The 13,146-nt window shown below is 31.3% G+C and overlaps 1 protein-coding gene across 1 annotated transcript; it reads left to right on the plus strand.

Annotated features, from left to right (window-relative positions):
• Positions 1-6,387: 6,387 nt before the first annotated feature.
• On the plus strand, positions 6,388-7,661 carry LOC131842696 (cathepsin B). Its single transcript, XM_059191272.1, has one exon. The coding sequence runs from the start codon at positions 6,559-6,561 to the stop codon at positions 7,573-7,575; it is 1,017 nt and encodes a 338-aa protein (XP_059047255.1). The 5' UTR covers positions 6,388-6,558; the 3' UTR covers positions 7,576-7,661.
• Positions 7,662-13,146: the final 5,485 nt, after the last annotated feature.

The raw sequence follows: 13,146 nt of genomic DNA on the forward strand, positions 1-13,146 counted from the left end.
AAAATCTTTAGAAAGTATAATATATCTAATTAATTTCAGAATATTTTACATAAATAATGTGTTGAATAAATTTCACTACATAGACATCTTCAGTAAAACGCTGAATTTTAAATATATACTATAATTTAATACTGTAATGTAATTAAAATACTATTACTGATAGAAACAAAATATTTTAATAGTTCCTCCAAACATTAACTACTTTATGAGGCTATAAACCACATTGCTGGCACCATTGTTCCTAATTCCTGATAAGCAGGTCATTTTCAACTTCATCCGGACCAAGAGTAACCTGAAATTGAGGGTAACCCAGCTGGAGTTTAGCTCAATACGAGTTTTAAGGCGTTATTGGCTCGGGTACCTTCATGAAGGACGACTAATATCCGAAGGGGCCAGATTGCTGTTGCCAATGCGGTGACAATAAGACAATTTATATTTATAATATGGACCAATGTAAACCAAAGAAATAGAAATAGAAATAATCTTTATTCAAATAAACTCATTACAAGCACTTTTGAATAGTCATATTTTGTTTCTACCACTCATTCGGAATGCAGATTCATCACAAGAAGAATGAGCAAGAAACTTGTGTGTTACTCTTTTTAATAGATGTTTTTTTATATAAATAATTACAGTATAACAAGGAAGAGGCATGCAATAATCAACATAGAAATCGCTACGCACTCATTATTAGTGTAATTAGATAATATTGTCAGTGCTATGGATTTAAAGTTTTTCTATAAAAACATTATTATCGTTAACGAATTCTTCAATTTTATAGTAAGCTTTTTTGTAAAGGAACTGTTTTATTTGACATTTAAATCTTTTTTCTGGTAGATTTATAACAGACTCTGGTATAAAGTGTAACCTATTAAAAAAAAACATTATGAAAAAAGTAAATTCGCTGTACTATCTTATGTTCCAAACATTATTAATAGATCCGATTTCATGCATCTATTCATGTATCAGGTGGTCAATGACCAGATTTCATCTTTCAACTTTCATCCTTCACTAATGATCTGTCAGTGCATACCACTAGTGGAAGCAAGAGTATATTGTTATATTTTTCAGCAAAGACTCTACGCGTATTTGGTACCATTTTTATCACACTTTTATTAGTGTGCCAACTGGCCTATGAACCACAAAATATATTTATTTATTATTATATAATGTTATATTGACAATCAATAATTAACTAACCTATCTAAAATAATATTGAATCAAAATGTCTTCTTTAAAAAAATGAGATTAAAGAGAAATGTTTAGGTATATGTCATTCATATTCACAAGACAAACTCTTTGAATATTTCTATAAAACCAGTGGGTCATATTTCCGACAACCGGTTTTCCTACTGATATTTTCAAACAAAACACAATTTAACCCGAGGTGGTAATAAAATGATGCTACATAATTTTGCTTTAACAAAAGAATTTGATTTAAACCACCGGCAATACCCCGTAGCTGTGCTCAGAAAACGTGGAATGGAATCAACTTATCTCGAAATATTAAATGAGTGCGGCGAAAATTCAACGTATAGAAATGTAGTAAAAACTTTGGATACAAAAACAAATAAAGAAAAACAAAACGATACAAACCCAGTTTTTCAATTATATACATAGTATAATAGGTATATTCTGTTTTATTAGCACATTTTTTTATGAATTTGAATGGCAAACAAGCTAACGCCCACGTAATGGAAAGGGTAACTTTTAAAACACAACAGTAAAATCACGGATTCAACAAAATGTATTGTGATGCTCGTAGTACACTCATAGACCTTTCATGAGGACTAAGCTATTATCCGTCCGTAACCAATTTTTGCCTCGTAACATAGGTAAGTAAAATAAAACCAAAAGCGATTTCAGTAACGTATTACCATAAAAGAAGGAAAACTCTGAGGTGGTGGGAGGGGTAAGAGTACAAAACCGAATGGCTATCTTATTATAAGACTTTCAATTTTATTATGTAAATCCATCGTTGTGGTTAAGAAGACGTTGGCGTCGTTAAGTCGCCGGTGTTTACTGAATGAATGTTCTTCTACCGTCTTATCACTTGATCGCTTTTATTTTGACCTTCATAGTTAATCTCCATAATAATACGTTTACTTAGCTGACCATTTTAGTTAGATAATTGTAAAACACTAGTAGTACTACTAGACAATAATTTATAAATGATATAAATGATAAATTTGAATATTTTATTTCCCAAATATATTTTTTTAAATAAGTTATTTTAAATCCTAACCCAGATCTGTAATACGTAGCATGTACGTTTTCTAATGTCTATCTAAAATTTAATTATTGTTTGTAATGGCACACTAGCTACCGTGGCAACTGACTGTATTATCTAAGAATGGGGTACCCACACGGATCACTTTGTACACAGCTATCTAAGCACAAATCTCTACATTTATCAGAAAATTTAGCACTAAATTTAGAACGAACTTACATAAAAATAAAACATGAGCACCGGAATACCTGCTATTAATATTAGGCCGTTAAACAATAGCTATACCATTGGGTATTAAGAACTGTTTAATATTTCATATGTTTTGCCAATCTTAGCTACCATACTTTTATGGTATTGTCTACAACTATATTATAAATAAAATTTATCTTATCAAATTTAGTAAAAATCATAAGAAACCAGCGCCAGATAATTGAACATACAAACACGAGCAGCTCAACTCTGTAATATATAATGTAGCTATCTAATATATTTGCTAATGATTTCTCACTCGTAACTAATTCGAATTATATTAACAATATTTACCTCTAATCAAGTTACAAGCCCGTTTTATTAGCAACAGCATAACAACACTTGTCATAATAAATCATCCCTTTGATTCTGCTCCATTAACGGAATGGAACATGCTGTATGTAGACTATTCTGATAATACGTAGAAACATTACACTAACTCTACTTGCTGTCAGTGTGTTTAATGGCACTCCTCTTTCTGAAGGATCTGTTATACATATTATCTAAAATAATTAAGCCAAATTAGATATATACTAACTAGAAGGTTAATAGAGAATATTATACTTTAATGTATACATTTTTTCATTAGAATGGCATAGATGTACCTACAGAACTCACCTAATGTACGTGGTAACCATCTCGCCAGTAGGTTATACATATGCACTACGACTACAATGTCAATCAAAAATTCCTTACCTCATGCTTTAATCGATACACAACATTCTAAGCAACCTGCTCGATATATACAAAGCTATAACCTATTTTTATATATAAATCTATCTTTACACTTTTAAGTCTTCTCTCATTATTTGTATAATGTCATACATATTACAACTTAATTTCAATGGAAAATAAATTTGTATTTTACATTTCGATAATTATCCCCGTAAAATACCTAGTTAACGTTTTTGTATGTTGCCTATTTAGTACAATTTCAAGTAGGTATCTACATACATTGTGCTGTAAAGTTCTACAAAAATTGTAAGTCACTATATTACATATAAAAATTATTATAAAAGATAAATTATTATAATCGGCCAAGGAAATGTACCCAATGCTAGTGTAATCTAAGTTGAAGAAATTAGTTTTGTATGTTTAAATTACATGTATATACGACTTTGATAAACTGCCGACTACTATGTACAAGATTTGTAGTACGAGTATAGGGCTACGTTTAGCCTGAACAAATAATAGTAGCAAATTCGGATACAGGTATATCATTGCTAAGTATTTATACCTGCTCGTGGTAGTATTCACCATGATTTTATACATATTACCATACTTTTAGATTCAGTAAATATACTATTTAACATTGTTTGTAATACTACAATAAATTTTGTATAAAATGACATAATTAACTTATTAAGACCGGATTCTTCCAGTCAACCTATTTTGAATTACTGAGAGCAATTGTGAGGTGGTGGAAATAGATACAAATAATACATTATTATTATTATCTTTAATAATAAATATACCTAATATTTCTACTTTAACCCCACTGTAATTCAATTTATAAGGATATTTAACTTAATAACTCTTAAATTATCTGATAAATTAAAACTTACCAATTAGAAATTCATTGTTTCGTGTTCCTTTTTTATTAAATTCTTTGCTAAGTTCCCTTTTTATTGATGTTAAAGGGACACAAATGATCCATGAAAGGGTTTCCGCCGACATCCAGTTAATCGATTTAATTTATTAAAGAATATACTTTCGGATCGGCAAGGGTTGCATAATAAACGACACTCGTAATTAAATATGTTTTAAAATTTCAGCAGTTATTACGCGCAGAGTGTACAAAATTTTGTTAGGCTGAGTCAAAATATATCATAGAATGACGTGACTTTAGAACTGTAGGTACGTAATCCAATCGACTGTAAGATTTGCTAATTATGTTGAACGATTTTCTGCTTTACTTCATGTGGATAATGAGATTAAAAAATCATTGCGTCGATATTTCATTGCTAGAATTAAAAAAATTACGATAATGAGTAATCTGTCGTCGCACATTGATTGGATGTCCATTACAGCACTTACTCATAGTTGCTATACCCGGTTGGACTACCCACCGCGCCGTTACTTAAAATAAAGAATGGTGTACCTATCCTATACGTTAATCTACAATATGTGTGTACTGAATTACATTCTTCCGTCTATTAGTGATTATGTGAGAGAACATACCTATAACCTACAACAGCACAAATATTTCAACCTATTTTCATATTATTTTGCAAATATATGTATATGTATATACATAAGAAACACATCCAATTCCATACAAACAATATCGTACACGATCTGATGTATGTGAGGCCGTGTGCTAAAGTGGTAGACCACCGAAGCCGTCTTCATAAAAATGTTACTGTAGCTCGTGAGATTAGACCGTACAAACTTTCGTGTATCTAATATTAGTAGAATTTTCATTGAAAGGCCAAAATGAACGGACTGATAAAGGTAAAATAGTGCCATACATGTTCAAATATATTTGACAAATAGATATGTGACTTTAGCAGAAATTGTACATAGCTTTAGAATCGCACTAAAACGGTCTTTCCTATGCCGGGGTATGACGTAATTGGCTTGCTGTATTATATTTAGTCTATGTATACCGAGCTCCTCCTGTCCTTTATTAAAATCCACTTTAAAGTCAGGACAAAGTCTTATACAATAGTAGATGTCTATCAGTCATATATATATGACTGATATATATATATATGTTCGCAATTACCCCACTCTGCCCTATCAATAAGGCATAATCCTCTTCTTTCCCTAATACCATTGAATTATACCCACCTAAACAAAATTAATTTCTTTAGTGGGCTAGCAACAATTTTAATAAACTGTCTGAAACTGTTAATTTGGATATATTTTCTAATAATATTAAATCAACGAGATACTAACTGTGTAGACGTTTCTTGGAATAATAAATAATTAGTATATATCTACCCATGTATCTATATATTTCGTATAAATTCATTATTTGTTGCTGTACTCTTGTTCATATCCCAAGTTTATAATCTCGATCTGTGTCGCCTTTATATGTAATTTTGTCAATTTTAATCAAATTAATCTGTTGTTATTTATGTAACTGTCAGTGCCTTAATATGTTTTTATATTGATTGAAAATGTGTGCAGTTGGCCTTGGTTGTCCTTTAATAAATAAATACTCTATACTAAGAATGTAATAATCACTTTTACCACATAGCATTCAACTATATACAGAAGGAATTACGAGGCTGTCTGTCAAATTTCACATTTCATATCTTCTCCTTTTGAACCTTTTAGCTGATTTAAGCCAGGCGCTTGATGAATGTCAAAACTTAATACTTTGAGGAAATAATTATTTCCAAACTCTCATAACAGAGTATGTATACATTAATATCTGCCTATTCTACTTAAAGTTGTCACTATGTTTATTGTGAATATCAAATACATAATAATTTAAAATTCTGTATTTTATAATATCTAATGTAAAATGCAATAAAATACCCTTACGCTAAATGATAAATATTAGTAGCCTAACAAAAGTGACTCTTTAATTATAATGATTCACTATGACTAATGACCATTAAGTACCCTATGTAATTATTCATTTATTTCATACCTATGTGCTGATGGCCAATGAGAATCAATATTTTAATCAGTTTTCATTGAAAAGTTTTATTTCTCCGAAATTACTTTATTGTTATAGCAATGAAAGCAGTTATTTAGATAAACAAAGCGGACCGTACTTACTCCGAACTAATTATAACTGAAGTATACAAACAAATATTTAGTAATTGTTGTACCGTAATTTCTATTTGCTTTGTTTTATTAACTGTTGATATACTATTAACCTTCGACACGGACAACCAAACAGCCCAGCGGCTGTCTCGGTCGCGTGTCATTCACTCGCTCTAGTTCCGCGGCATTTAGATAGCGTTCGAGCTAGTGAACTCACTCGCACGCTTATTAGTAGCTGTTATTCATTGTTCTGCTTCTGCCAACGCAGTTGTTAAGTTGTTTAGTCATTGCGCCATAGTCGCATTGATTGCACGTCACTTTCGTCTGCGCCTGCGTCTAAAAATCAGACGATTATTATGGCGCGATCGGTCGTTGTCGCGATGATAGTCCTCATTGGACTATCTGTAGCATCAACTGATGTTTTGCATTCTCTGTCTGATAAATTCATTAATCTCATCAACACAAAACAAAATCTGTGGAAGGCTGGCCGTAATTTCCCGGAAAATACATCGATCAAATATATCAGGAAATTGATGGGTGTTTTGCCGGATAACCAATTTACGAAACTGCCTACGGTGACACATGATGCCAAATTAGTAGAGTCACTTCCTGAGAACTTCGACCCAAGAGATAAGTGGCCAAATTGTCCTACTTTAAACCAAATTAGAGACCAAGGGTCCTGTGGGAGCTGCTGGGCTTTCGGTGCAGTTGAAGCTATGACGGACAGAGTTTGCACCTATTCGAACGGAACTCAACACTTCCATTTCTCAGCTGAAGATCTATTGAGTTGTTGTCCAATCTGCGGGCTTGGTTGCAACGGTGGAATTCCAAGACTCGCTTGGGAGTACTACAAACATTTCGGTATTGTGTCTGGAGGGAGTTACAATTCAAGTCAAGGATGCAGACCGTATGAAATCGCACCGTGTGAACATCATGTACCTGGCAATAGATTGCCTTGCTCTGGTGATTCCAAAACACCAAAATGCATAAAAACCTGCGAATCAAATTACAATGTACAATACAAAAAAGATAAGCGGTACGCTAAACATGTTTATTCCATAAGTGGAGGAGAAGAACATATTAAAGCTGAATTATATAAAAATGGGCCAGTTGAAGGCGCTTTTACTGTATACGCTGATTTGCTTGCGTACAAAGATGGTGTATATAAACATGTAGAGGGCCAAGCTCTTGGGGGTCATGCCATAAAAATTATTGGTTGGGGAGTGGAGAATGGAACCAAATACTGGCTTATTGCAAACTCATGGAATTCCGATTGGGGAAATAATGGCTTCTTTAAGATCCTTCGAGGTGAAGACCACTGCGGCATTGAAAGCTCTATAATGGCTGGTGAACCATTATTAGTTAATAACTAGTCTTAGACGTAGATGAATTGAGTTCTATGTAAAAAAATAGGTGCATATCTATATATATATACATATAATAAATAAGTAACATTATACTACGTTTATTATTCTTCACTTGCTGTCGTAATTATTGAACTAAGAACAATTATAAAGCTTTAGCTTTAGTGGGCACACGGAAAATGCTTACAGTATTGTGTTATAAATAGGGTCATATAGATAAAAACAATATAACTATAGGTAAGAGTATTTAGAAATCTCGTATCAGAACATTTTTATTTGGTTTTATAAGAATAACAATAGCCATTAGCTATTTTATCATTATATGATTAAGCACAGGTCAAAGTTCATAACGTAGGTAGGTAGGTACCTATGTTTCTTAACAATAACACAATTTTACAGTTAACGAAAATATTACAATTGATAGGAACTGTAACAATAAATATGTGGTGCAATATACTACTAAAACGTTACAAACGTTAAACTAATTTGTTTCTTTTTTATATTAATCCAAACATTTATGTAAATAAATATTGTTACGAAACCACCACCAAACCCTAGTTCGAGTAGATAGATATGATATGGAATTTAGAGATGTTTTTAGACTATTTAGTCAGCTTTATCTTTTCCCGAGGACTGTCTGGCTGTCTGGAGGAAATATTGAAGGTCCCAGGATACAGGGCAACCCCTAGTTAGAATTAAATATACAGGTTTGCTTTGAAAATTTACTAAGCTTTATAAATGTGAGTTTAAAAATATATGCTAAGAACCTGTGATCGCAATACTAGCTCGCCCCAATTTAAAGACGCCACCCCGTCAATCTACATATTTTCTAAATAGAATAAAATATTATTTTTACTTTTAAGTGTGTCCAAAGTTAACTACGTACCAAATACCCATTTGTATTGTGTCTGACCTATTTCAGCTGGCTAAGTTACTTTCGGTTTAGTGATGAGTAAGATATAGCAAAAGAACTATAGTGTACGGAATTATGTCTCCAGAACAGCAATAAATTAATAATGGATGGTTTATGTTCATGTATACAAGCGACCATTGTCACTTAGCATTAGGTGCGTCATGACTTTGTCATTCCAAATTCATATAATTTCCAAATTCAATGCTTCAGAGTCGCCTAGATTAAAGACGAAAAATCTCATATTGGAATCATATCGAATCATCGAATGATAGGGAGTCTATTTATATATTAATATTTGCCCTGCACTGGCTTTATGACCTTCAATCGAATACAAATTTACATAGAAATAGTCCTCTACTACATTGTCCTACAGTGGATACAAATATAATAATACGTAAAAGTAATGCGTAGATAACTATAATGTTTACAGATATAAGTAGGTATTCATACATTTATCTACAGTACAATTACAACAAACCGCCCCTAGAATATGATATGTTAAATTGAGATAAACAATAAATACACATACTCAAGTGACTAGTAACTGATTACAACGCTAGGTTGGTACTTACTTCAACAACTTGTGGTTTTGGTATTATTTTTCAATATGGAATCTAAACATCTGTGTTAGCTATGGACCTACTATAGCTACCACAGCTATTTTAAGGACACCGCTTACAGCTTAGTATTTAGATATACATTATCCATCATCGGGCCTATATCTACATACCTACATCACGTAAGTAGCTGCATTGGTTGCTTCATCGTATAGTCGTATAAAATACAAGTATGTAGGCCCGTCATACTTCCATCAGTCATAAAAACCTAGTTATTTATTTTATTAGTTATTACTTGCTCAGCACCTGCTTTACATATCTAACCAACAATATAATTTTAATTTTAAATCCGTATCATAAATATAAATATTCATATTAGCACAAGTATAGGCATTACCTAATACTGCCCATAAATATAAACATGTGGCCACTTAAATTTCGAATATCGAAGAAAAAAATAATTGAAAATAAGAAGCGGAACAAAAAGGACGGACCATATTTTAACTGTTATAAAACAAGAAAATTATTGATTTGATTAATATAATATTGTAGTTTTTATCTACTGGAACAAAAAGGACGGACCATATTTTAACTGTTATAAAACAAGAAAATTATTGATTTGATTAATATAATATTGTAGTTTTTACTAAAGTATATCTACATCAAAACGTTCCTCAGCAAAGATGAGCAAGTTTGGTGATACATTGCTTACTTTAAAGTGTTCGGAGTGTGGATCGTTCGTGAAGTGTTCGGACGTTCTTGCTGGGCGAAATCGTATTTCTCCTTCCTTTTCCAATAATAATTAGGTAATTTCTTTTCAACAAACACGGTCCACTCTCTATTTTTACTTATTCTTTGTACGGATTCATAATTCAACAAATATTATACGTTGTTTTTTTTATAGTTATGTATAAAATAATACAGACTGTAATAATAATAATACTGTTCCTATATCTGTTCTAAGAATTTTTCATAAATTTGATAGGTACATTGCTGTATCACGCTTCAGTGGAACTGGGCCACGATGAAATTTTCCTAACACGAACATGCAATGAATCGAATAATATGTATTTAATGTACCCGATTGTGATATTCTATAGCTATGAATGTCGGTTAATGCATTGTTAGTACGAGTATGACATTATTTGTGCGACATCCTTTAGATCGGTAGGTACATACTACGTACTATAACAGTAACCACATTCTTGTACCCTTACAACTATAAACTGTACCACCTACAGTCAACTTAATCGGAAATATTTGTTGTTTATTCACAATAATCCTATAACATTGAAAGTAATAGCATTGAAGCTAAGATATAAGTATCAAATTTAAACATTCGCTGGCAATATATCACTCTGTTTTTTAGCTATATATTTTTAAACTATCGACAGAAGTTAAATATGTACTAGGATATTTTATTGTTATGAGATCGTAATATATGGGACATCTGAAGAAACCACCCGTGACAGCATCTGGCTGTCACAGCGTATTTAGGTGAAATGTATGTTAGATTGGTCCCACTGAGAACAAATCTGAATACTTATTTTGTTACGCAAAATGACATGCTTACCGCTACGCATATACGATATTAACGCTATTAGCGGAGGATGATACCGTAGTTACCCTCATTACTTCCCATACATCCCATATTAGTCTTACCACGGTTATCAGTTGATATTCTAAAATATTTCTGTGAGATTCAAATTTTTTTTATACTACGTAAGTAGCATACAAGAATATAACCCATCTGATGATTAACGGTTACCGTTATCACGTGTCTTACTGCTTTGCCGAAACCTTATGAAACCTTAACATACCCTTTTTGAAAAACCCTAAGATGTATTGGAAGCTCCTCTAAAACTGCACTGTCCGAGACCACTTAAGTTCCCGCGTGTAGGGATGAATACACAGTTTTGTTATGTATGATTTACATGGAATAACGTAATTAAGAGGACGCATGACTTTGACTTAGGTACAAACGTCATTAGGATTCCTTAAATCGTTAAATCATGAAAGATAACAAATAAGCTGATAGACACCTTATTATTTACATATTTAATTCGTAATAGTAGGCTAAAAAAATATGTGTGCAAAAAAAAACGAAATGAAAGTATAACGTTTTTTATTGTAACTAAGTTATTAAATCATTCGTTCTATTCTGTACATGTGAGACAGATCACAGCGCCTTCTAAACGTTATAAATACATATCCGTCTTTGTTAATCCTTTACAATTCAATACAACGCTTTTTCCTTACATATTAAAATTTAATTGTTGTGTTACGTAGATCTAATCCTAAGATATCACAAAACATGACTTTCCTTTCTCCTATATACACAACATAGTCCATACATTCCTCAAACTTCAATTTGTGGTTAAATAAAAATATTAAAATACTTTAGGTACCTATATAAAACAATTATAATGTTATTAAGTTACAGTATCCACTATTCAGATAAGCACTTATCATAGTTTGTGTCAAAACAGCTATGACTTTTACATATTTATAAATAACACATTCATTATGTGACTATTCTTACATAAAATAAGATGATACATTATTATGTTCAAGCAATTGAGAAACCGTTAATACATTCAATAATAATACCTTCACGACTGTTATGCTTGATAGGATAGTCAGAGGTATTGTCGCGCCATCGCCATTGTGGTGAACGCAACCCTTGACATTTTATTTTGTATATTTGAAATCAACGATGCTATAGGTACATAGCATCAAGTAGGTATTGATATAGGTATGAATCATACTGTATTATAAAAATTTATCTTCAGCGGTCACAGGAAATAGTGAACGACAACATAATACCTAAATTAATTTTATATACAAAAATATTTAATTAACAATAGCATAAAGGAACAACGGGATCTTGTCACGTTTTAATCATCCTATTGAGTTACCGACATACCGCTAACATGGCGGTCGTAACATTGCTAAAATAGTGGGAACTCAAAAATATATTTTAATAAATAGTATTATATAATTACAAACTTTGACAGATCACAACGATCACATATTTAAGGACTTCTTTTTTTATTGTCCCGCGCTCATTATTAATTTTTAACTTTTAAACTAGCTATTTCATGAAAAAAATCCATAACAGCAGATGATTAACATAATGACATAATGCAAAATAATAAAATTACGTAAAATAAATCATTAAAAAATTATGTATCAATATTAAAATAATACAAATTAATGTAGCTGATAGCATGACGAAAAACATTATCAAGATTTATATAAAAGTACAACACCTATATAGCAATTAAGTATGAATAGTTCCTCCATTAAATAATTAAACAGTGTTTTATAAATACATGAATCTACTAATAAATAACGCATGCTCATCATGCATATATATTTTTAACTGTGACATTCCAAAAGAAATTTATTGTTAACATACGTAGGGATCATTGTTTATATTTATTAACTACAAGTAATTGATTGAAAATCATTTGATTATTTCCCTGAGCATCCTTAAAAATAATTCTCGAAAACAACTGCGTTTGCTCGTTTACATGTTCTCGCAGTGAATACATTACGGAGATGCATTTTATCAGTGAATTATTAATTTATTACTAATTTATGAAATTTCTTGAAAACTATTTTAGAAAATTTCTTAATTTATGACTTATCGTTAAAATAACTGGGTTTCCCCTGACATCAAAGCTCCTAACACTTTTTAACAGCCCCAGTTAGGTGATTCAGGCAGGTCTCTAGTATTTGTATATTTCAATCAACAGAAATTAAGTCGGATGTACCAGCACTAATCATTACAAAACATCCCAACAAATTCAGTATTGGCATATTATTTAATTCCAATTTTGTAACTTCAGAAATTGTATATCAAAAAGTAACTTTAATAATCATATACACAAAGTTAATACAAATAAAAAATACCATAAACAAGTCGATAATGCAAATATTCTTCAGTCTATTGAATAAAACAAAAGCATATACAATATTAAATAAAATCCCTAACATTAAAGCTAAATTAATAACAATGTCACAATCGTCTTCTGATTTGTAATTCTTGTAAAGATTTTATATCAATAGGAAATATATTACAATATCTTACATCTTATTATTTTT

This window comes from Achroia grisella, unplaced genomic scaffold (assembly GCF_030625045.1).
Source record: "Achroia grisella isolate CSIRO2021 unplaced genomic scaffold, CSIRO_AGI_Agris_v1 utg241, whole genome shotgun sequence".
Classification (NCBI taxonomy): Eukaryota; Metazoa; Arthropoda; class Insecta; order Lepidoptera; family Pyralidae; genus Achroia; species Achroia grisella.